Raw genomic sequence first — 26,380 nt, 5'->3', positions numbered from 1 at the left:
CCATTGTTCAGAGACCTGCCAGCCCCTCTTTCATCATTGGACAGAAGGAGAATTTGTATCGAAGGCAGGTGGCACTCTCTCATTGGCCAAGGCATGTCAAGCTCCCACCTCTCCAGGGAGCCCCTGCCAATCACAGCAAGGCTGGGTCCAGCCAGGGGCGGTGAGAATTTTGAAGCTGAAAACTGTATAAAAGTGCGTGCTTTGCTATGTTATGTATCTCAGTCTATTTTTGGCGAATTATCACAGGCTGCCATCACTTTCAGCTAAAATTAAATAAAATACCTCAGTAGCTTGTTTCGACTTGGTGAGTTATATTCTGGAAATTATTGGCTTCTTTTCTCACCAGGGCTAACCCACAGCTTGGATCTCACTATCCAATGCTGCTCTAAATGGCTTGATAACAGAGTGAACACAGGTAGGATAATGGGGTCAAGTGAAGCAGTGCAGAAGTTTGATTGTGGGAATGTGCATCACTGAAGTAGCATCATAACACTATTGGATGTAAGGTGTGAAAGTGATTGTTTCCATACTGGTCTGTTTCCGTTTGCTTGAGCAATGTAATGCCGTGAGATAACAGGCTAGTTGATACAGCCCTAGAATAATCACAACAAGACATGAAACAATTACTTTTGGGATTCACAACTCCATCCACTGTGAAATTCTAGTTTTTGAGGTCCAAAAAGTAATATCTCCAAGCTTGGTCTCACAGATAAAGGGAACCACAAGGAGGCATTCATCACAGTTGGTGCAACAGTTGTTCAGCTGGATTGGCCAAATCTTGAAGAAAACGCTTTTTTCCCAAGCACAGCCCAACCTAACCACTACCATTACAACAGACCTTGCAGCACAGATGAGTCAATGTGTGTTAAAATACAAACACAAGGCTGCAGGGTACTTTGTATTGGTCACTTCCCATATCATCAGCTTTGCAAGTTTGCAAGGCCAACTCTAGAGAGCCGAGGCAGAGACTTCTTTTGTTCCACATGAATGGAAATGTAAGCAAGGAGCTCACCTGGAGGCAAAGACATCTTTGAATGATGTTTCTTCACATTTAAACCAAATTAAATCATTTTAAAGTCCTTTACCCTGCTCATAAAAATACGTGTATTACAGAAAGGCATTTCTTTCTCATACTCATTGTTTTTGATACAGAAAGCTGGTTAATATGAAACTGCAGATTCTGAAATGGTCCACGAAGGCTATGTCATTTGGTGAGCCAGACACAAAGTTAAGAGAGTTGAGTGCCAATGAGCTACCAGTGTTAAAAGAATGCTCAATTCCTTCTTAAAGAAGTAGAAATTGTTTTAGATGTTGTTGTTTTGTTTACATAGTTTTCCAAAGGATTTCAATACAGAAGTCAATTTATGAACTTTAAGCCCAACTTGTCCACATGCTTAAATCATTTTAAAATTCTTCACTATTAAGCTTGTTTTAAAATATCTATTGTACATATTTTAACCATTTAGTGACAGACAACAATATTTTATTAACTGGTTTTAATGAAAAAAATGTCTTCTTTAATATGCGGTGAAGAAACTTTCAGAACAATGTAGTTAGTCTGGAGGAGAACCTTTTGCCACAGCTACCAGTAATTAACACCATTTACATAACACAATAATCATGCATTTCCTGCCAGAGGGCTTACAATTTAAGGCCACAGATTTTTACTTGCAAGGACACATAAAATTATTTGGTAAGATGGTCAGAAGAAAGCCTAAAGGAGGGGAAAAGGCAATACAGTAAAAGCCTTGTATTTGCAGTACCCACAACTTCACTTACCCATGTCTAGAAAACTATGTTATCTCTAGGCATTTTCCAGGTCACCCAGCACAATTCTACGGTATGCTTCTACCTAAAGGTGACCACCGAACTGCATTGGACGACCTAAAAATATCAGAGGGGTGTTCTCTCTAGGCCTTTTCTATGTACTTTGGTGTAATTCTATAATATGTACATGTCAGATATTGTTCATTTCAACAGTTTTCTCTATTATTTACAATGTCATGTTTACATAGCAAGTCCACGAACAGTTCCCTTGTGCATATGAGGGTCATACTGCATTGGTCCAGTGGAATGGCTTGCCTTAGTTCATAGCCTGCTTTCCTAATTCTCAAGACACTAGGGTTTAGCAAAGACATTCTGCTGTCAAATGGCAAGATGGCATCCACATTCTCCTGTCAAAAATCCAACTGGTGGTTGAAATTTGCTGTTAATAAGATAATATCTCTTCATCATAACTAAATAAAGTATATTAGCTTAAGGGCCTTGAGGAGCCTATCTTGGGGATGCCATTCTCCCAAAAGCACTACCTGTGTTAGATATCTCACTGAGTCTGGTAATAGGGCTGGCCCTGCTCAATACATATAGAATGCCATTGTGTGCACCCCTCTATGCTTCCAGTTATTTGATGAAGAAGGATGCTGCTGCTTCTCAATCATTATTGTTATTAAGAGAAAGGCACTTATACACATGGTTATATTAGTAGCCTCTCTGAAAAAGTCATTTCTGGAAAAAATGCATTTTCTTATTCAACAATTTCTTCTTTAACCAAATCAGCAAGATCAGACTCATTTATAAAATCACAACTTTGATGTCATCATTTGATGAGTAACATCATGGCTTGTATCTTATTAATTTTTTCTAGGTAGCAAGGGTCTAATGACATTACATTTCAGAAATAAGATAATAACAAAGAGTGAACTTGGTGTACTGGTGTTGTGAAAAACTATTTTTTACTTTTAAAGTTATATGAACAGTATTATGACAGATTTTTAAAAAATTCTGTACAATTCTGTGATAGATCCTACATGTTTATTCTATGACCTCGTCACACAGGGTTAAAATTGGTGGCATGTGCCGATCTAACTCTGGTCAACCACGAGCCTGCTCCCATCAGATGACATTGTGCCGGCTCCATGGGTGAAAGAGGCTGGAACTGGTGTACTGCTGCCACGGCAACACAGGAAGCTTTCCATATGCCATTTACTTTAATGGCAGGAAGCCGCACACTCCACGCGTGCACCACGCTTCCCCCCATGGGATCAACAGCTGCAGAAGCCGGGTGATATGGGGTGAGGGGTGGCAGCTTTGCCACGCCTTGCGACAAAGCAAGGTGAGCCTTTTTCGGCAGCCGTGTGACGAGACCGAAAAAAATAATGGAATGTAATAAGAAAGTTAGCAGCAGTACCAAAAAAAGACATGCAACGAGTTACACTTTTCAACACTGTATCAAGCAACAAAAACTGTTACTTTTCAACCACTATAATGAGTAATAAGAACAAATTATTTTTAAAAATGAACTTTGCAAGCTCTTAGTAAGACATACCTTTTAATTGGTAATCTATCAGTTGTACAAATAAATCAATAAGGTTTTATTTTTCTGTTATGTCTCAAAAAGGCAAATTATACTATGACTTGTTTATTAAAAATAAAGGTAAAGCTTTCACAAGGGATCCAGAAAAATACTAAAACCAAACTAATTGTGTATGCATACGTTTTAAAGCTGCTTTCTACTGCTTCCTAATTATAAAAATCTACAGCTGGGGGCATGGAAATGGGTTGGCAGGTTTTTTTTCTTTTCTGGGTTCTTTGGAGCCCAACCATTTATGGAAATTATAATTTCTTTGCTGATATTCCCAACAGTTATTTTAAATATCTGGATAGTAATAAGGTTTGACATTTCCCAAAATTTGATCTTCATAGAGGGGGAGGCAGCAAAAGAAGAACCCAAGGCCTATTGACATTAGGCACATGGTCCACCCAAAGCCATAGGCCCAGCCAAACTGATTCACAGTACCGACTGGGAAGATGATATATTTGGAGATCATCACAGGGTAGATGACGAGGGCCATTAGTGAGAACACAGCTGCAAAGAGAGAGAGAGAGAAGTTAATTAAAAACAGTTAGAATGAGTGATTTTCTATTTAACTATCATTATTCCTAATTTATATGCCATCTTTCCTCAAAGCTGGAACTCAGTGGTGACTACAATAATAAAATCATTATCATTTCATTTAGTAATGGAACAGAAAGAGATGCTTTAAAATAGCTTTGCCTTATGTAGTGACCATGGATAACTGATCATAAATCAGCTTGAAAGTAATCAGAACTGCCCCATAATAAAGTGGTGATTTTACATGCCATCAGGGCATACTTGTTAATTAGAAATTTCCAGTAAAATATGCCACAATACTATTTCTGGCATTTATTTTCAGAATTTTGAAATGGAATATTTTTGAATGGAAACTCATGCCATCTGGAGGATTCTGGGAGTTATCATCCAAAAAGAAACTTTTCCAAAGTGTAATTTTAATTCTCACCTTTCTGGGAATGACATTTGGCACTGAAGGGCCTACAAATGCCTTGCATAATGTTATCTGTAGGGATCTCTAGGTCCTCCAGCATGATTCTGTCTAAAGTCAACCTCTGCTGAAAATTGATAATCAAGTCATGTTGGAAGATCTAGAAATTCCTACAGATAATGTATTAATCAAATTTGTGAATAAACAAATTTACAAATGTAAAATCTGCAAATGTGGAGATACAACTACATTTTTTCACAACTCTTACCAACATACCAAAATGAAGGCATTTATATGCTTTTAATTTGGATGCACGGTCTTACCAGCAACGAAAAAGATGCCTCCTATTCCTCTCACAAAGTTGAAGCGAAGTGTGTTGATGGCAAATGCGATGATAGACAAGGCAAAACAGATAACCACAAGGACAAATCCAACCATGAAAGTGCCTGCTGCACCTTGACCCCAGGCTGAAAATCAAAATCAAATCCAATTATCTCAGCTCTTATTACATTGAGATATTGTCGTGCACGTTTATTCATTGGCTGAAATGTTATGCTTCTATGTGTGTATAGATTGATAGAACAACTTCTAGCAATCCAGTGACCCCTTCTATCAACTTGTATTTTCTTCCTAATCAGGTTTTTGGTATTCATGGGGGGGGGGGGCAGAAGTAGTGTTGGAGGTGTGAAAAACAGAAAGTGACCATAAGATCTCGGCCCCAGCTGTGCCCCAACTTAATGGTGCAGGGCTTAATAAATGTCTCTAGACTTCTATCTTTGCACATAATAATATTTTAATGGAAACCTGGATTTTATTTAAACTTGAAAGAGGGATTGCTGTTCTTGTTCATCATGCCTTTCATCTTTGAAATAGGTTTTCAATGTTGCTGAAGTGTTTCAACAGCTTGTTTTGACAGAGGTGCTTATAGTACCATGGAATTGTGGGCATGGCGTGGGAAGTAAAGTCTTCCCAAAATTACTTCCAGTTCCCTTAAAATAATTGTGTGTGTTTTTCCCTATATAACTTATTAAGGCTAAATCCACATGAGAGCTATATTCCAACCCCAGGAAGCATTATGACCCTGTTAACTTCACACTCACCCATTTTAATCCAGTTTCAAATTGGTCTAGAACAGTGGTTCTCAACCTGGGGTCCCCAGATATTTTTGGCCTACAACTCCCAGAAATCCCAGCCAGTTTATCAGCTGTTAGGATTTCTGGGAGTTGAAGATCAAAACATCTGGGGACCCACAGGTTGAGAACCACTGGTTTAGTTTCCAATCTCTGAAGTCACCTCAGTACAAAAGGGGTTTTCTGGCATTATATTATTTTACATTATTTACATTACATTATGTTATGAATATGCAGTGGATGTGAAGAATAGATTTCAGGGACTAGATTTAATAAATAGAGTCCCAGAAGAACTATGGACAGAAGTCCACAACATTGTTCAGGAGGCAGCAACAAAGTACGTCCCAAAGAAAAAGAAAACCAAGAAGGCAAGATGGTTGTCTGTTGAGACACTGGAAGTAGCCCAAGAAAGAAGGAAGGCAAAAGGAAACAGTGATAGGGGGAGATATGCCCAATTAAATGCACAATTCCAGAGGTTATCTAGGAGAGACAAGGAACTATTTTTAAATAAGCAATGCATGGCAGTGGAAGACGACAATAGGATAGGTAGGACAAGAGATCTCTTCCAGAAAATCAGAAACATTGGAGGCAAATTTCAGGTAAAAATGGGCATGATCAAAAACAAAGATGGCAGGGACCTAACAGAAGCTGAAGAGATCAAGAATAGGTGGCGAGAATATACAGAAGATCTGTATAGGAAGGATAATAATATAGAGGATAGCTTTGACAGTGTGGTGAGTGAATTAGAACCAGACATCCTGAGGAGTGAGGTTGAATGGGCCTTAAGAAGCATTGCTAACAACAAGGCAGCAGGAGATGATGGGATCCCAGCTGAGCTGTTTAAAATCTTTGAAGGTGATGCTGTCAAGGTGATGCATGCCATATGCCAGCAAATATGGAAAACACAAGATTGGCCATCAGATTGGAAAAAATCAATTTATATCCCCATACCCAAAAAGGGAATGCTAAAGAATGCTCAAACTTCTGTACAGTGGCACTTATTTCCCATGCCAGTAAGACAATGCTCAAGATCTTGCAAGGAAGACTCCAGCAATACATGGAGCAAGAGTTGCCAGAAGTCCAAGCTGGGTTCAGAATAGGCAGAGGAACGAGAGACCAAATTGCCAATATCCGCTGGATAATGGAGGAAGCCAGGGAGTTTCAGAAAAACATCTATGTCTGCTTTATTGACTATTCTAAAGCCTTTGACTGTGTGGATAATAATAAACTATGGCATGTTCTTGGTGGTATGGGGATACCAAGTCACCTTGTCTGTCTCCTGAAAAATCTGTATAAAGACCAAGTAGCCACAGTCAGAACAGATCACGGAACAACAGACTGGTTCAAGATTGGGAAAGGAGTGCGGCAGGGCTGCATACCTTCACCCTTCCTAGTCAACTTGTGCGCAGAACACATCGTGCGACATGCAGGACTTGAGGAATCCAAGGCCGGAGTGAAAATTGCTGAGAGAAATATGAACAACCTTAGGTATGCAGATGATACCACTCTGATGACCGAAAGCGAGGAGGAGCTGAGGAGCCTTATCACCAAGGTGAAAGAAGAAAGTGCAAAAGCTGGGTTGCAGTTAAACATCAAGAAAACCAAGATCATGGCAACTACACCTATTGGTAACTGGCAAATAGAGGGAGAAAATGTGGAGGCAGTGACAGACTTTATATTTCTAGGCGCAAAGATCACTGCAGATGCAGACTGCAGCCAGGAAATCAGAAGACGTTTACTTCTTGGGAGGAGAGCAATGGCCAATCTTGACAAAATAGTGAAGAGCAGAGACATCACACTGGCAACGAAGGTCCACATAGTCAAAGCAATGGTATTCCCCATAGTAACCTATGGATGCGAGAGCTGGACCATAAGGAAGGCTGAGAGAAGGAAGATAGATGCCTTTGAACTGTGGTGTTGGAGGAAAATCCTGAGAGTGCCTTGGACCGCAAGAAGATCCAACCAGTCCATACTCCAGGAAATAATGCCCGGCTGCTCACTGGAGGGAAGGATATTATAGGCAAAGCTGAAGTATTTTGGCCACATCATGAGGAGACAAGAAAGCTTGGAAAAGATCACGATGCTGGGGAAAATGGAAGGAAAAAGGAAGAGAGGTCGACCAAGGGCAAGATGGATGGACAATATCCTTGAAGTGACTGGATTGACCTTGAAGGAACTGGGGGTGTTGATGGCCGACAGGGAGCTCTGGCGTGGACTGGTCTATGAGGTCACAAAGAGTCGGGGACGACTAAATGACTGAGCAGCAGCAGCATATTATTTTAGGTCACATGAACACAGCAGTGTTCCAGCATGTGCAAACCTATCAACCAACAGCCTTTCTGGTTTTCCTGAGAATCTCACCACCCCATTGGGTGGCTTCTCTGTTCCATCCCCTTCAGCCCTCCTGCCTGAATGAATTAGTCAGTGAGTGCAGGAGTTTTAAATGTGAAAGACACACAAAAACACACACAACAAATAGAAGGTGGGTGGTCCATGGGTCTCCAGGGCAGATGGAGGCATCAGGATTGGAGAGTCAGACAAAGAGAAATCCGTCACTGTAGAAACAGTATTTCAAAATCATGCAAGCCACCAGATGTTCAAATATATGGAGATCTGCCTACATATGTAAACTGAACTTTTAAAAAGTTGCCAGCATGCTTGTCAGACATTGATTCCAAGGAAAACCTTCCCTGCCATAAACTTTGCCCACCGCTCACCCATGTGCACCATCCCAAATGGTCACCTCCGTTTCAAAATCCCCATGAGCCTTTGATTATTCTAATATGCAGTTATCCACATACCTACACTGAATATTTAAAAATGGTGATGCCATGCTTTCCAGACTTAGGTAATCATCCACAAACCTGTCCCACGTTCCGACAACCCCACCCTCAATTGCACCCAATCTCAAGACAGGGAATAGGATATGCATTGAAAAAAAGTTTTTTTTTCTGAAGCTGAGTAATCCTGGGACCAGGTGCGGTTCAACTGCCAGGCAAACTAGGCACTTGCCTGTGGCGCCATCATGTAGGGGACGCCATTAAGGTGCTCCTGGATGTGCGCACATGCATGCGTGCATGCATGTTGAGGTGCATGCGGGAGCACCTCAACTGCGCCTTCGATAACATGGCATCACCTTCTGGCAGGCCTGGGCCTTCCGGGTGGCGTGCGAGCTCTCCAGCCGCTTCAACCGGCAGAAGGAAGCTTCCTTCCGCCAGTTGAAGTGGCTGGTGAGCGCGCATGCCACCCGGAAGGCAGGGGCTGCCATGCGTGCTGGCATGGGCCCTCCCCGCGTGTTGGCGTGGGCCCGCACTGCATGCCGGCGTGGGCCCGCCTTCCGGGCAGCGTGCACACTCTTTAGCTGCTTCAACCAGCGGAAGGAAGCTTCATTCCGCCAGTTTAAGCAACTGAAGAGCGCGCCCGCTACCCGGAAGGCGGGCCCATGCTCGCGTGGGCCCGCCCTGCATGCTGCCGCCGCCGCTGCCTCCTCAGAGGTTGTGAAGTCTGTAGGAAGCAAGGCAAGTGGGGTTATAATGTCCAGAGTGGGAGAAAGAGCTCTTGTCCATTTGAGGCAAGTGTGAATGTTGCAATTGGACAGCTTGATTAGCATTTAATGGCCTTGCAGATTCAAAGCCTGGCTGCTTCCTCCCTGGGGGGCATCCTTGGTTGGGGGGTGTTAGTTGGCCCTGATTGCTTCCTATCTGGATTTCCCCGGTTTTCAGAGTGTTGTTCTTTATTTAGGCTTTTCCTTAATCCCTCCATATTATCCAATATTTTTGCTTATCCAATGTTTTTATTTTTCAGTGATTGGTTTTTTTTGGGGGGGGGGGGACACCAAAATTTCTGTTCGCCTACACTTGAAAATTACCTTGGACCGGCCCTGCCTGGGACTACTAGTAACTTCCAAACTCTGCACCAGGAGAAATTATCTCATGTGTACAAGTCCAACACAATCCAGCTGTGAATACAGAGGGCAGAATTTCTTATTTGTTGCACAAATATCTGGAATTTTATTGCTGGAAGGATAATACTGAATGAGAGTGGGAAATAGTTGTGTGACTCCAGTGGTCTTGAGTGGGGAAAAGAGATCTGTAGTAGTAACCACTTAAAATGCATATTCATGTGGGGTTCAGATCGCATCTGTTCATGCAACGCAGGTTCTTTTTGAAGTTCAGAATGTACTCAGACCTTTTGTGACTGAAAGAAAACCCAGCCTTTGGCTACCATTTCTAGAAAAAACAATTTCCATAAGTTGTTTCCTCTAGAATGGTATCCAAAGGCTGGGTTTGTTTGTTTTTTCAGCAGCAAAGACTGAAAGGTATATTCTGAACTTCAGAAATCCAGTCCAGAGTTTTTATATGCTTCCAAAGGGTCTTGAAGAAGTTAACAAAACAAGAAAGCACAATTAAATAATAAATATTGGGAGAGAATATGGCTAAAATGTAATAAAAGAACAAAAAAGGAAAGTCTACACCAAACTATTCAGCATAATTTGAAAAACATATTTATGAGTAGGCGTGGTTAGTTCTACAGCCCCATTTTACAATTCTGTATCTGTCAGCTATATTTAGGAGTAAAATGTTTTTTGAATTCAGTCAGACTCAAGCATGACTAGGGCATTATATTATCTTCATGTAATTACATGTGAAAGCCATCAAGATGAAATGGTTTGAGTGTTATTCTAGGATCTGAGACTGCAGGTGTCCAATCCCTGCTTGGTCACGGAAACTCACTGGGGAACCATGAACAAATCACACCCTCACAGGAAGATAATGGCACCTCCCCCTCCAGAGAAATCCTGCAAGAATATTCCCTGTTATCATTTTCTGAGTTTTGCCATAAATCAGAAACAATATAAAGATGCACAGCAACATACCATTACATACAAGTGCCAAGAAGGTGAAACATTGACATATGGAACAATTCAAGTTTGTGCAAACTTTCAAAACCAGTATGTAGTCTTCCAAGCAGGCGGTGCATATGTTAAGATAAAGGGAATTAAAGGGGGCAAATCTGGGGCTTTCCAGTAGATGGTTAAATAATGTGCCACACTTTCCCCCTATTTCACAAGCATAATGTTACATAAAGATTTTATGGATATTTTGTGTATCTTGAACTGTTGGGTAACAGGAGAGGATTAAAGGATACAATATCCTAATGTCAGCTCAGACATCCTATTATACATCTTCTGTTTGATTTAATGCTGACATTTTAATATTTTGATCAAGATTTATGAAGCACGAGTGGAAGAATTTTAAAAGGAATGATCACTCAAAATTTGTACAATTATTTTAGATTTTTAAGCAGTATATTTACACTAACAAACCCTCAATGACAGGCTCCATGTGGTCCCAGAAACATACTTGGACCATCACAGATATAGAACCATTAGGGTTTGAACTATCATCAGCTTTATTCTTCATGAACATTTCTAATTCCCTTTTGAAGAGTCATCTAGGTTGGTTTCCATTAGCATGGGCCAAAAAAAGGCGGATAGTCATTCTGGTTATTTCATTCTTTTATTTGTATATATATCAAGACTGATTTGAAGTCTGTCATTTCAGTCCACACTATTCAGAACTTAATCATGTAATTTAGGCTTATAATTTTTTCAGAAACATTGCATGTTTCCTAAGAAGCAGTTTTTTAAATCCCTCCTTTTGTCCCTAAAAATATAAGCCCTACTTATGATGAGATTTGGTGATGTATGCATTCAACTACACAAGTTTTTCTGAACATGCAGCTTTCAGTTCTGCACAACTGTTTCACAATTTGCTTTGTTTCAGATATCCCTGCTTGTCATGGTTGCCATTTTTTTTAGTCCTAACTCAATCTATTTTTAGTCAGGTTGGAAATTCTTGCAGAGATTCCAGAATACAGATGTTATGTAAACTGGATACAGACTTGCTCTGTCTTTGAAAACTTAGGCTCCTTCCACACAGCTGAATAAAATCCCACATTTTCTGCTTTGAACTGGAATATATGGTAGTGTGGACTCAGATAACCCAGTTCAAAGCAGATATTGTGGGATTGTCTGCCTTGATTTTCTGGGTTATATGGCTGTGTGGAAGGGCTCTTAGATACACACATCTAGCATAAATACAGCAAAAACACATACTCACATAGCAGCTATATACAAATACAAGAAAAGTATTATTGAGCAAAATACTATCCATATTCAGTAACCTCATTCTGGAAATGACTCTTTCCCTTTCAAATGGTTTAGATTCAAACCTGGAAGTCATATTTATCAGTAGAATACAGATTTCATCACTGGGAGGCTTACCATAATCCAAGAGCGACCTGCATTGCCATCCGTTTTGTAAGGAGCATATTCTCCATAAGGAGGCATGTTGTGAAAATGGCAGGGTTTGCGAGCTAATCCAGTCCCAACCAGCCAGTGCTATGATGCCAAACAGCATGGCTAAGCCCGCAAGAAGAGGCAAAATCCATCTGCAGCGGGTATAGTCCAGCCCTTGCCTCACCATCTTGTTTAAGTCTGCTTCACTTTGTTGACTGGTAAGCCAAAAAGTCTTCCCACTATAGCTTCGGGAGTTTGCGGAAAACTGAAGTTTAATACAAGCGTATTGAGAGCATGTGAAAGGGAGAAGTAGAAAAGAGAAGGTAAAGTAGAGAGCAGCTCTGTGGTCCAAATAGGCACTGAAGAAGAAAACTCCACCTAAATTTCAAAGAACAAGTTACAGCAATAACCTGTTAGACTGGAAAGAAAATTCAGGGTTGGGACTGTGCTCGTTTTGGAACATCTCCTCCTCTTCTCGCTCTCTTTTTTGATCTGCTATTAATCAAGTCAAATATAGACTACGCCCCATCTTATTAATATCGCACCATTTCAAGGTGCTAACATTTTACAGTGAGGAGCAACACAGCATTTTGTGGGGGGGGGGGGGGCAAAGGAAGATGAAATTAAATCTTCATTAATTTAAGTAATGCACTTGTGGAATTATGAAACAATGTTCTGAGGTTTTCTGGGGGTTTCTCAAGTGCAGGATGATTAAAAAGAAGGCAGCACTAAGGCAGCAACAAGGGATTATTACTAAGAGATTATCTCTGTTTCAAAGACATTTTAATTTTATATCAATTTCATTTTTATAGTTTTTCCCAAGGGAACTTGGGAATTGTAATGGGCCGAAACCTATAGTTCCCTGATCTCAGTGCTTGGCTCAGAATCTCAGTGCTTGGGGCTTCCTCTTCAGTTCTCGTAGTGGGTGGGAAAATAACAGAGGAAGAGCAATGACTTGAAATGTGTGAAGTATAATACTATATTTTCCTCATTTGTTAGACTATTTGCTTTTTAATAGTCAGCACTTCACAGCAGTGCTTGACTCTTAATCATAGAATCGCAGAGTTGAAAGAGACCTCACGGGCCATCCAGTCCAACCCCCTGCAAGAAGCAGGAAATGTATTGTGCTTAATGACATCACTTGGGGCTTCCAGAAATGACCAAAGTTTAGCACTGAAAGTCAAAACATATGAAATCCCATAGATAAAAACATCCAAAATTAAAGTATTTTAGGCAGGTACAAGACCCAGTCAGAGAGAATGTCTAAATTTGAATCTGTTTGGGAAATTTCTTCAAACCTTTTAACTTGGCTGGATCCAAATCTTCCTGAACCTATGCAATACATTTTTTTCTGTGTCGCAATTTATTTTTCCATTATAGTTCTTTAATGTAGAAGGAAAAGACATGAGAAGTTTTGCTGGAATCTTCTCTTGAAAGATTGTCAGAACCAGGGACTCAGTTTAGGTTTTTATTTCCTATTTTGTGGTGGAGTTGCTTGCTTCAAATATTGAATATATTTCTTCCTTATCAGATATCTGCCATCAACATGTAGGGCCACACATTTGCCCCTGTTTTCATCCCTCATGTCCTGAACATAGGACCTTATTCAGAAGTAAGAAAGGAACAAAATCAAGACTATGCCACAATAGATTGAATGATCTCCATATCTCATGTCAGTTCAGACCACCAATATAGTCTTTCTTTCTTTTTTATATTATGTTTATTTATTTTCAGTATATTGCTCTATTTACAAAAAATTAGGAATAAAAAAAGATAGGGAACTTGATGTTCCCTCTTTTCCACATGTATTCCCTTGTACTCATTATGTCCAATCTTTTGTGCCCAATCAATCATGTAGACTTGTACTTGATCTTCTGTGTGGTTTTTAGTAATACTTTGTAGATTCGCGCAATCGTTTTTTTCTTTGCAGTTGTACATCTAATTCTGTATCTGCTGCTTGAATACTCACTTTTTGAACATCTTGCCATCTCTGACGGATTTGAAAGTATTGGAATCAGGAGATTGAGTGCCTGTTGCTTTGGAGTTTGGTTAGAGATTTCAATAGTTTCTTATTTCCTGTTTTCAGTAAGTTTTTATATGTCGGCCAGGATATATATTTATATTGTAATTTGTGGAATTATTCCTATATACTGTAATTTGGAATTTTCAAAATGTATATGAACTTTGCTGAATCCATATTCTAAAAAGATTATATCTTATATGTTTTTTAAACATTACTGTCCACTTTTTTCTTTTCTGTATAGGTGTGCCACCCAAATTTCAGATCATATCTTTCCAGCATTAGTAATTTTTTTCCTTAGGTGATCCACTCTTTAACCCAGTATAGTGCTGCTGCTTCGTAATATAGATTCAAATTTGGGAACGCCAATCCCTCTCTTTTTTACATCCTGTAGATCCTTTAATTTTATTCATTTTTTCCCCATTCCATATAAAATTTACGATAACTTTGTTCAAATTTTAAAGTAGTTATAATTTAGTAAAATTGATATATTTTGAAATTAATACAGTAGAGTCTCACTTATCCAACATAAACGCGTCGGTAGAATGTTGGATAAGCAAAAATGTTGGATAATAAGGAGGGATTACGTTCAAACATCAAATTACGTTATGATTTTACAAATTAAGCAACAAAACATCCTGTTTTGCAACAAATTGACAGAAAAAAGCAGTTCAGTACATGGTAACATTATGTTGTAATTACTGTATTTATGAATTTAGCACCAAAACATCACAATGTATTGAGAACATTGACTACAAAAACATTGACCACTAAAAGGCAAACTGTGTTGGATAATCCAGAACGTTGGATGAGCAAATGTTGGATAAGTGAAACTCTACTGTATCCATGCCTCACAACCTCTGAGGATGCCTGCCATAGATGTGGGCGAAACGTCAGGAGAGAATACTTCTGGAACATGGCCACACAGCCCGAAAGACATACAACAACCCTGTGATCCCGGCCATGAAAGCCTTCGACAACACATTGTACTGTATATTATTTTAGGGAGGACATTCATTTTATTGACATTATAATAATTATTATTAACTTTATTTATACCCCGCCTTTCTCCCCATGAGGACTCAAGGCAGCTAACAATCCCACACTTAGTCAAATTTAAAAAACTCAATAAAAAAGTTTAAATTTTTTTTAATAGTAACCATGTGGTAAAAACAGATTAAAATACAGTAAATTTGTGTGGAATTGCTGTTCATTTTGTGTTGTTTCATTCATGTCATCTCATTTTTGTATTTGTATCCTGCTAATGAAAATTGGCCACCTATACAACAGAAATTTTCATCTGGCTAATGAAAAAAATGAAAAATTTTGGACCATTGGCTGCAATGGGAGGGCTTCTGAGGCTCACCCCCCCCCCCTCCCCTGCACTCACTTTTTGGGCTAGAGGGATGAAAAACGCCACACGTGGAGGGCATTTCGCCCCAAGCCAAGGGAAAGTGGGGTGATATAAGGCCTGGAGAAACAAAGCCCTGAGCCAGTAGTCGCCAAAGCAGACCTCAGGGCAAGAGCCCTAACCAGGGCCAGGTGTAGCCCTCCTGCCAGGAAAGGGCGGAGGCCTGGGCCGGAGGCCCCGAATAGGCCTCAAAAGAAAAGCAAGGCTTATTTATTATTTACATATATATTAATATTTATTTATTTATTTATTTATTTATTTAAAATGTCCCATAAGACCAAAGCAGCCCTCTCAAAGTAGCCGGGGGGCAGGGCTGGGGGTGGGAGGAAACCAGCCAAAGCGGCCTAAAGAAAGCAAAAGGGGGGAGAAACCTGAGCAAAGCCCCAGAAGGCCAAAGCATCCTCCTGGAGCCACAGAAATACAGAGCCGGAGCTGCCGCCGCTTGGTTGACTGCTGCTTGGGTCCACAGCTGCTGTTGTCCTTGCCGCTACTGTCCTAACAACGAAAAGCAGGCCCAATGCCTGCTCTGGCCATCCAGGTGGCCTTAAACAGGGCCACCAGGGCTGGCCCACCACCGATTGGCCAGGCGGCCAGGCGGCTGGAGAATTTCCCACCACACAGGGGGCTTCTGAGAAGTGGGTGCTCCATGCTGAACGGCCCTTGCCTGGTAAGTCGGGCAATGCATATTATTAAGACCCATTGGTACACATCAGCTAGTGTGGGTAAATAGCCCTTTGTCATTACGAAAGGAAAACAAAAGCAAGCACAATGACTGCAGCTTTCATTTTCGTGTCACCTATGTGTTTCCTATGAAAATGTTGCCTTTCGTTTTGTGTAGACAACGGTCGCAACAAAACGATAGCATGAAGGAAACAAAGGAAAATGTTTCGAGCGCATCTCTAATAAATATACTTAAAATAGCCTTTTAGACTTTAAAACACACTGTGTAATTCCATTCTTGCTAATGCTTTTTACTTAGTTTGAGGGCAAGGTAATATTAAGACTAAAATACATTATTGTTGTGTGTCTTCTGACTTATGGTGATGCCACAAGAACATAACATGGGGTTTCCGGCAGCAGAGAGGTCATGACATGCCCACGTCATCCAGTGGCTTTTCATGACCATGTGGGGAATTGAACCCTGGTATCCTGACTCATAATCCAGTGCTCAAACCTCTACACCACATTGGCTATCCCTATTTATTTTGGGATACAGCATAAAATTGTGACAACTGAGCAAAGTTAATTATAATTAGCATATAAGACTCAGCGGTTGCTCAAGCAAAATATCATTAGTAGGGTCTCTTGAGGAGCCCTGGTGGCGAAGTGCCAGGTTTCCAGGTTCAAACCCCGGGAGTGGCATGAGCGGCCGCTGTTAGCTCCCGCTCCTGCCAACCTAGCAGTTTGAAAACATGCCAATGTGAGTAGATCAATAGGTACCGCTCCAGTGGGAAGGTAACGGCACTCCATGCAGTCATGCTGGCCACATGACCTTGGAGGTGTCTATGGACAACGCCGGCTCTTCAGCTTAGAAATGGAGATGAGCACCAACCCCCAGAGTCAGACATGACTGACTTAACGTCAGGGGAAACCTTTACCTTACCTAGGGTCTCTTGAAATGTGAAGGATGAAATAAAGATTTCTATTTCCCAGAAGCAGGAGCTGCAAAATCTGCTCCAATTATTCCTCCATACAGCAACAGTTAAGGAGCCCCAGTGGCGAAGTGTGTTAAAGCACTGAGCTGCTGAACTTGCAGACCGAAAGGTCCCAGGTTCAAATCCCGGGAGCGGCGTGAGCGCCCACTGTAGCTCCAGCTTCTGCCAACCTAGCAGTTTGAAAACATGCCAATGTGAGTAGATCAATAAGTACCGCTCCGATGGGATGGTAACGGCGCTCCATGCAGTCATGCCGGCCACATGACCTTGGAGGTGTCTACAGACAACGCCAGCTCTTCAGCTTAGAAATGGAGATGAGCACCAATCCCCAGAGTCAGACATGACTGGACTTAACGTCAGGGGAAACCTTTACCTTTACTTACAGCAACAGTTAAGGGACAAGGCATGGGAGGGCTGTGGCTGTGAAGAGAACCCAATGCTCAACTAACTTTCTTCTAGAATCACCAGCTTTCAGTTTGCCCAGAATCGTAGTCACATTCACAGTCATGAATGTGAAACAAATTGCTACATGTGAAGAGAAGTGCTTGCTGGATTGTCTGCCTTCTGGGCGGACCTGTCTGGTTTCAGATACTATGCACTATAATTTGTATGGGTCCTGGGGCCTCATCTGCTAAGGCAACAAAATGTCTTAAGATGGTGTGTCCAAAACAAATCATACCAATTTACTTTCCATCATAAATATAGGTTAGTTTAGAGCTGTCTTTTCAGGCCTCTGGGGTGAAGTCTTTTGAACTGCAAGAAGGCTTCTTTCTGATACTGACTGAACTGTTCTGCTACTACAGAACTGCATAAAATGTATACCTGGGTAGACAATTATGAGGAATCTACTGTGCTTTAATGTACATGTGTGTGTTAGGAATGTTTCCAAAAGGAAGAAAATATACCCTAATAAACCCAAAACAAATTCCACTTACTAACCCCTGCTGTAGAATATCTGAATCAATTGCAACAGTAAAACTCTTTTCTTTAGGAATTGATGTAGATCCAGCTAGAAATTATTTTGTGGGAGATCCAGCTAGAAATAGTTTCCCATGAACAAAAAGGTTGATTTGCTGTTTCTTTTGATTATGAGCTTTCTGTATATTTTTTATGGTTGTCAGATACTGTAATTATGCTTTTACTCTTACATCTTCTTTAGTTTCCAAAAAAGGCAAATTTTCCAAATAGAAAGAAACCATTCATGTAAAACAAAAACAAAGAAGATATATTGGAACTATACTTCCCAAAGTAAGAAAGTTTGGACCACAGATCAACCTACATTTCCCATAGTAAATCAGAGGTGGGCAACTCTGAAACCAATGTTTCTTAGATACTCCTCCCACAGACCCCACTGTTTCATTTTAGTGCACTAGAAGTGAAGTTTTATCAAATCTGGCCAACATTTTGACAGATTTTGTATTTTGGGGGGGTGGGGGGAGAAAAGCACAGCATCTGTAGCAAGGTTTAAGCTAGTTTAGATAGTTTGGTGACCAAAAAAACTGCCTAAAAGTCAGATCAGGACACTTTGAGGAGGATTCATGCCTATGGGTTACTCATTGCTCATGCCTATTCTAAGTAAATGCAAGAGATGTAGTCCATTTTTTAATAGAAAAAAGTACACCTTTTATTTAAAGCCATGATTCTCAGCCTTTTCTTTACCACATACCCCTTTTTAAATATCTTTTGTAGTCATGGACCCACAAGACTTAACTCATGATTTAAGGCACTAGACTGCATCAAGTAATAATTATTTATATTTTCTTATAAAAGTCCTTCAAATTTAGAGAAAGGGATATAAGTTAATATGTTAATGCACACACTCCAAATTATAATATAATATTTTGATTATAATGATCACATGAACATTGAAAAAATAGTATCAACACAAATAATTGTTAATAATTTAATAATTAATAATTAAATATCACAGACCTCCAGGGGTCCTGTGACCCCAGGTTGAGAACCACTGATTTAAAGTCTAAGTTAAGATTTCCAAAATCAAGAAAATTCAGATCACATATCAACCTTCCAAAGGCTAACCATAGTTACATTGGCAGCTTCTGCTTCTATCTAATTGATCCTAGGACCAAACAAGAAGTACAACTCAGTTTATGATATTGTGGCTCATTACAACTTGATGTCAAACAACTGCCTCTGTTTCAGAACTTGAGGAAACGTTATTGTTTTCAAAGATGGGTGCTTGCACGGGGAAGAGCACAATATTAACACAAATCACATAAGCATTACTGAATGAATCACTGAAACATTCATTTTGAGAGGAGAACTGAATAAAAAGGGAACAAGTTATGGTTAGAAAAGGTAGAACAAACAATAGAATAGAGCTAGTATCACTTGGAGAGGCATTAATACTTTAAGGCACCAGATCTGCTGTGATCTTGGAAGCTAAGCAAAGTCACCCCAATTCATATTTGGATAGCTGACTGCCAATGAATAGAAAGGGCTGTAAACCATTTTTCAGGGCCCTTTCAGACATCTGATTAATCCGGAGTAAGGATTAAATTTTATTTATTTATTTATTTATTTATTTACCATATTTATATTCTGCCATTCTCAATCCCTGGGGGGACTCAAGGAGGCTTACAACTGGCACTACATAGTGCCTACAGCAGGGGTCCTCAAATTTTTTAAGCCGAGGGCCGGTCCACAATCCTTCTGACTGTTGAGGGGCCGGATTATCATTTGAAAAAAAAAACACAATCAAATTCCGATGCACACTGGATATGTCTTATTTGTAGTGCAAAAACAACAACAACAACAACAACAACAACAACAACGAAAGAACAATACAATATTTAAAAATAAAAACAATTTTACCAACATACATTTATCAAGATTTCAATGGGAAGTGTGGTTCTGCTTCTGGCCAATGAAATAGTCAAGTTAATTAGGGTTGTTGTTGTTGTTGTTGTTGTGTGCCTTCAAGTCATTTCAGACTTTGGGCGAGCCTAAGTCTAAAATTTATTTATTTATTTATTTATTATTTACTGCATTTATGTACTACATTTGTATCACACCCTTCTCACCCCAAAGGGGACTCAGAATGGCTTACAAATTATACGTACATACAATATATTATATTATTAGCATACCACAATATTAGCATTATATATTACTATATTGAACTATACCACTATACTGTAATATTATTAGTATTATATGTAATATAGAATATATAATTAATATTATTATATGGTATTATAATTAGTGTTATATTGTATTACATTATAATAGTCTTATCAATATTATATGTATATACAATATATTATATTATAAAACTGAGGGCGGGGGCCAGGTAAATGACCTCGGAGGGCCGCATCCGGCCCCCGGGCCTTAGTTTGGGGACCCCTGGCCTACAGCATAAACATAAGAAGTTACATTAAAATTAAAATAAGTATACATAAAAACATGTTTAAATACAATCCAATGTTAAGATATAGCATCCAAAAAGCAAAGTCTAAGGCCGGTCCATAGTCAATTACACGATTTCAAGTAAACTTATTGCACACACTACTTCTCAAAGGCCTAATATCTCAAGGAGAGCCCACACATGGAGTTCTCAGTTCTGGGAAATGTTCCCATGGCATCCAGAAAGCGTAGATTAATGCGGATTGAAGGGAACTGCAAAAGGTATGGTGGGGCATCCCCCAGAAGTTTTCTTTTATTTTTTTCTCCCTGAGATGAACTGTACCTCATAAGCATTTTGCCAAACTTACAGTGCTTTTAAAAAAATCATGTCAGAAATGAATTAAGAACATATTGCAAGTCACTTCTGGTGTAAGAGAACAGCTGTCTACAAAGACATTGCCCAGGGGACGCCCGGATGTGTTACCATCCAGCTCGGAGGCTTCTCTCATGTCCCTGCATGGGAAATTAGGGCTGACAGACGGGAGCTCACTCTGTCTTACAGATTCAAACTGGCAACCTTCAGGTCAGCAGTTCAGCTGGCACAAGGGTTAGTCTATTGCGCCAAGCAGATTTTCTGTTGTTTCTCCTCAGCGTCACTCCTGGTGCCTCCCAGTTTTCCCCCGGTTTCACTTTGGGGTCTTTGCCTGCAATACGCTGCTCCCTACTCCATTTCCTTTCAGTAATACACAGGAAATGAGAGCAAAGAAATGATTGGAGAGAGTTCTCATGGGAATTGCTTTGCCCTTGTGCTTCCATTTAGCCACCTGTGTGTCCGTAGCTCCATATGTTTAGGTCCTTCATCAGCTGTTTGGAGATTTTAAAATGATAAGCAATGGAGCAGTCTATGCCAGCATACTGCAAGGAAATCTAATTTTTGGGGAGTGCTGGGACATACAGTGCTCCGTAGTAGTGCATTTTAAGCCCAAGATTGGATTTTATGCAAACCTTTTTATTATGTGTTTTCTATGCCATCTTGCAATCAAGTGCACATTTTCACTCTGCACTTTATAGCGCCCCTTCCCTTTGTCCCACTTTCTAACAGGTTTTCAGGTATGTGTAGACAGGCTCTCAGAAGGAGGAATTGGCAAAACCACCTCTGAATATTCCTTTCCTATGAAATTCATTGAGTCTTCATAAGATGACCAACCACGATCAATTGAAAAAGACTACTAAGGATGATCTAACAATACGTAGCAGTACTGTAAATGTGTTTGTATTTTGGTTGTTGATGCTACTAGAGCTCATGATTCCTTTTAGTTCCTATATAGCAGTAGACACATGGTTTGACTGTTAAACTAGGATTCTTAACTCTTCAGGGCTCAGCATTGTTGCACTTCTAACAAAAAGATCAAAACCTTAAGGGATAGTTTAGCCATTTAAGTGTGTTGCTGCTAAGAGAGAAAGCCTGTGATGTGCTTATACTTTCAACCTGTGCCAAATTACTAGAATATACAGACTCGTGAGCACTGGATTTAGCATTAGATATTGTAGTAGCCTGGAACAAAGACTGAATTTGGTCCTTATGCTGCCAGCTTGCCACTAACTGAAGTTAGCTGAACTCTACCTGCATTTATCACATGCCAGAATGATTGTGTGAATTCTTCAAGGTCAGGTTTGCAGCCTAAAGTAAGGATTACCAGCAAATTATATTTTATGAACTCTCCAATTAGTCCCACAAAAATATATTTCTAGGCAGAGTTTCTTCCATTTACGTCTGCCTTCTACTTCACCCTTTCCCTAGCACATGTGTGAGCTGTTCTATCCTCTAGATACTATTCAACTACAAAGCCCAGCAACCCCAGCCAGAACCATATATATTTACTGAATGTATGCAGGCTCTGTTACATTGTGTGTTGCTGCATTTTGTGATTTAATCTCCAGCCAGCCCATAATCAGTAGTTAAAAACAGATTTAAGACAAATGAAACGCATGCAAATGTATATGACAAGAACTTATATGGCTTGACCAATCTTTATTAGTAGGTTTATTCAACCATGGATGGATTATTTAGAACAAAAATAAACACATACAAAAGCCATCTCTGAGATTAGAAATTTCTCTATACAACATTTCAGCAAATATAAAAGATTTCCCATTACAAGGTATATAACAAAAACACATATTTGACATGCCAATCCTCTTTTTGACGTGTTTTATTCAAATGATTATCATTGTAAATGTATGTTTTGAATCTTATGTTTTCGACAACACTTATGTTTTCTGTTTTAATATAAACGAAACTACTCCAGGCCCTCCATTTCATGAGGATTAAAGGCACTGGAACCCTGTGAAAGTGAAGTACTGTGAACCTCCTTCAAAAATTGGCGATAGAATCATGCTGGAGGGCATGCAAATGCCGACAGGAGATATTCCAGACAAGGTTTCAAGACATACTATGTTGAATGCTGGGTTTAAAAAAAATAAAATCCTATCTGGCACTACTGGTAATATTTAGAATCTGAGACCTAAAAATACTCATATTCTAAATGCAGTATATGGTACATTTCATTAGCCACGAAAAAGGAAATTAGACAGCAAATGCTAGCCAAAGTTGCAGTTTTAAATCCCATCATTTTCAAAATAAAACTTTTAAAAGTAAATACTCAACTCTTCTATTGAATTCAATAAGACTTAAAATTGCAATCCTATACATTCTTACCTGGGAGTAAAGATGAATTTTACTCCTGAGTAGATAAACCTTGAATGACTGTAATGACTGTAAAAGTCATTAATTGGATGGATGGTGCCAGCAGTTAAAAAACTATGCAACTGCTGAATAATTTACTGTACAAAATTGCATCATGTACTTAAGCAACTAATATGACTATCTTGTAAAATCATTTTATAGATAAATTCGATGATTAGATACATGGGAAATACAGTGTTCTCATACCAGAGAGGAACTCAAATTATATTATGATTTTTCTGCTACATGGAAGAAGGGGCATGGGAAATATTTTTTTACACACGTTACTCCTTTGGTGTCAAAGAAAAACAGATTGCTTGAAAAGGGTTTCTTCCAAAATGTTTTCCTGCTGACATCAATCAGGTAAGGATACAATTATGCCACATATTGGGGAAAGTGTAATAGCAGTGCTTCCCCAGATGTTTTTGCCTTCAAGTCCCAGAAGCCCTAACAGCTGGCAAACTGGATGGGATTGTAGGTCAAAACACCTGGGGACTCACGGGTTGAGAACCACTGTGTTATAGGAACATCAATGAGGTTATTTCCAGCCACAATTTAAAATCTCTTACCTTTGAAACATGTTGGATAGATGCACTATTTAGAAATATATGGCTGCTACCCAATTATAAGTAAAATTAATTTGTGTCAAAGACATATAGGAAGCCAATTTGTATTGTACAGTACTTTTCCTGCACAGTAAATACTGTAATCCTCATTTTTAAATTTACTTGAGAACTATCAGTAACTCATTGAGTGTAGTATTTATTTTGACTATATTGCTACAAGCAGTACTTTAGCAGAAGCCACACTTTTGAAAAAGGCAGACAGTATATGTGCATGGATAGAAAGCAAATTGCATGTTACATGTATATACATTTATTCTGAGCTTTTTCTGAAGCCTTTTCATATTCGTTATTTTGTTATAGCTAGAATCAATCATCTTAAAATCCTACTTCAGATTGATGTTACTGTACAAGCTTCCTGAGCTATAGATCTAAAACAGGGGTCCCCAAATTTTTTAAGCCGAGGGCCGGTCCACAATCCTTCAGACTATTGAGGGGCCGGATTATCATTTGAAAAAAACAAACAAATAAATTCCGATGCACACTGCACATGTCTTATTTGTAGTGCAAAAACAACAACAACAACAACAACAACAACAACAACAACAACAACAATAAGAAAAATGAAAGAACAATACAATATTTAAAAATAAAAACAATTTTAACCAACATACATTGATCAGGATTTCAATGGGAAGTGTGGGCCTGCTTTTGGCCAATGAGATAGTCAAGTTAATTAGGATTGTTGTTGTTGTGTGTGTGCCTTGTTTGATGAGCTGGAATACAAAGGAATAGGCTTGCTGCTTGGAAGGCTGGATTATATGGCAGTGTGGAGTCAAGATAATCCAGTTCAAAGCAGATAATATAAGATTCTAAATGGGTTATATAGCTGTGTGGAAAGACCTTGAGTCTACACTGCCATATAATCCAGTGCAAATTAGATAATCTGTGGAAAAGGCCTAAGTGAAGCCTAACTCTGCCTGTCTCCTGGGCCGAGTCGGTTGCTAGGAGACCAAGTGGGCGGAGCTTAGCCTTCTAACTGGCAGCAATGGGATAAAAACAATTATTCCTCTCCCTCTAATTAGGACTTTATTTTTCTTTTCGTTTTGTTGTATCAACCTAGAGGCGCGGATGATGGGTTGTGTTGTCAAATTTCGAGGTTTGGGGGCCTGTAGTTTTGTTGTTTTGTCCGCTGCCCTGATGCCATCACTCTTTTATATATATAGATTATTATTAGTGTTATATTGTATTACATTATAATATTATTATCAATATTATATGTATATACAATATATTATATTATAAAACTGAGGGCGGGGGCCAGGTAAATGACCTCAGAGGGCCCCCCCCCGGGCCTTAGTTTGGGGACCCCTGATCTAAAATGAAATTAAAAGTTGTGCTGGTGTATTGTTAGGGGAAAAGGTTCCAAATTACTCTTTATCAATCAATTAAATCAGTAAGACTACCATTATAAGAATGAACTACACCAGCAATATAATTTCCTAGAAAAAGCCATCTTTATTGAAAGGGAAATACAAAAGAAAGTGTATCATGGTGAAAATACAGAATGCAATTCTTTCCCCTCTAATTGAACTGCTGTGAATCTGAAAATGGGTATGTGTCTAAAACGTGTCTGTGGAATTTGCTATCATTTCCAGGTACATAACTAATATGCTAGTATGTTACAGAAACAACAATGAAGAGCCATGGTAAGGTAAAACCTACAGAATTTTATTCTGGCATACATTTTCAGGGACTGTGAAATAGGCTTTGATCCATGAAAACTAATGCCATAATAATATTTGCTAGCTTTCAAGATGCCACAGAAGCTCTTAGTGTTTTTGTGGTTTGGTTATTAGAACAAAATGAGAAAATGGCAAATACAATCACAGGTTTCCTGCTACAAAGCAGAAATAATATTAAAAACAATGTTCTACCATCCCCAGATCACATACGCTCCACATCATTGTACCCATAGGGTTTTATATTGCCCAGAACTTCGTCTTCCCAGTTAGGCAGGCAGCAGAAGAAGAATGCGCAGCCGATCACCATCACGGTACTTGCCCAGCCAAAGCCATAGGCCCAACTGAACATGTTGCTTCCCGTCAGAGGAATGTCTTCTGTGTACATCACTGGGTAGATGACCAAGCCTAGGATCTGGAAAGCAGCTGGATGGGGAGAAAGAGAATAACAATAACTTAGGTTGCATTATTATGGGAGGATTTAGAGCAGGCTATTTCTATCATATCACAGGTACTAACTGAGGCCTCATCTACACTGCCATATAATCCAGTTTGAACTGCATTATGATGCTCAGTATTGACTTATATAATGCAGACTGAACCACATTGAAGTGGATTATATGAGTCTATACTGCCAGATAATCTAGTTCAATGTAGTTAATCTACATTCTGAAACTGGATTATATGGCAGTGTTGATGGGGCCCAAGAAACAAAATACAGTAGAGTCTCACTTATCCAACATAAACAGGCTGGCAGAATGTTGGATAAGCGAAAATGTTGGCTAATAAGGAGGGATTAAGGAAAAGCCTATTAAACATCAAATTACGTTATGATTATACAAATTAAGCAGCAAAACATCATGTTTTACAGCAAGTCTGCCATTTGTTTGGGAGCGTGGCTGCACTTGTGTTGTTGTTGCATGTTACTGTGTAGAGGAACAGCTGTGGATCTGGGCAGGAGGCAGACTGAGTTGGATAATACAGAATGTTAGATGAGTGAAGGTCGGATAAGCGAGACTCCTAGTTTGTATACATGAACCAGTTTCCAAAGGAGTCCTCCGACCCTTTGGTAGGTGTTTTAAGTGTAATTACCAGGGTTTTTTTCCTGATATTCTGATACTCGGTTTTACTTTTATAGTGATCGA

The 26,380-nt window shown here is 39.5% G+C and overlaps 2 protein-coding genes across 2 annotated transcripts in view; both read right to left on the bottom strand.

Moving 5' to 3' along the window:
• Nucleotides 1-1,481: 1,481 nt before the first annotated feature.
• LOC100564136 (p53 apoptosis effector related to PMP-22) lies at nt 1,482-12,140 on the bottom strand. Its single transcript, XM_003223283.4, has 3 exons — nt 11,718-12,140; nt 4,625-4,768; nt 1,482-3,865 (listed from the first exon to the last, which is right to left on the bottom strand). The coding sequence occupies exons 1-3, from the start codon at nt 11,917-11,919 to the stop codon at nt 3,648-3,650; spliced, it is 564 nt and encodes a 187-aa protein (XP_003223331.1). The 5' UTR covers nt 11,920-12,140; the 3' UTR covers nt 1,482-3,647.
• Nucleotides 12,141-22,184: 10,044 nt separating this feature from the next.
• perp (p53 apoptosis effector related to PMP22) overlaps nt 22,185-26,380 on the bottom strand; it is a 17,661-nt gene continuing 13,465 nt past the window's right edge. The window contains exon 3 of the mRNA XM_003223282.4: nt 22,185-25,661. Coding sequence (XP_003223330.1) covers nt 25,441-25,661 — 221 coding nt within the window. The 3' untranslated portion in view covers nt 22,185-25,440. The remainder of the gene's footprint in view (nt 25,662-26,380) is intronic.

Source organism: Anolis carolinensis, chromosome 1 (assembly GCF_035594765.1).
Source record: "Anolis carolinensis isolate JA03-04 chromosome 1, rAnoCar3.1.pri, whole genome shotgun sequence".
Classification (NCBI taxonomy): domain Eukaryota; kingdom Metazoa; phylum Chordata; class Lepidosauria; order Squamata; family Dactyloidae; genus Anolis; species Anolis carolinensis.
This window is presented reverse-complemented; position numbering and strand designations above follow the sequence as displayed.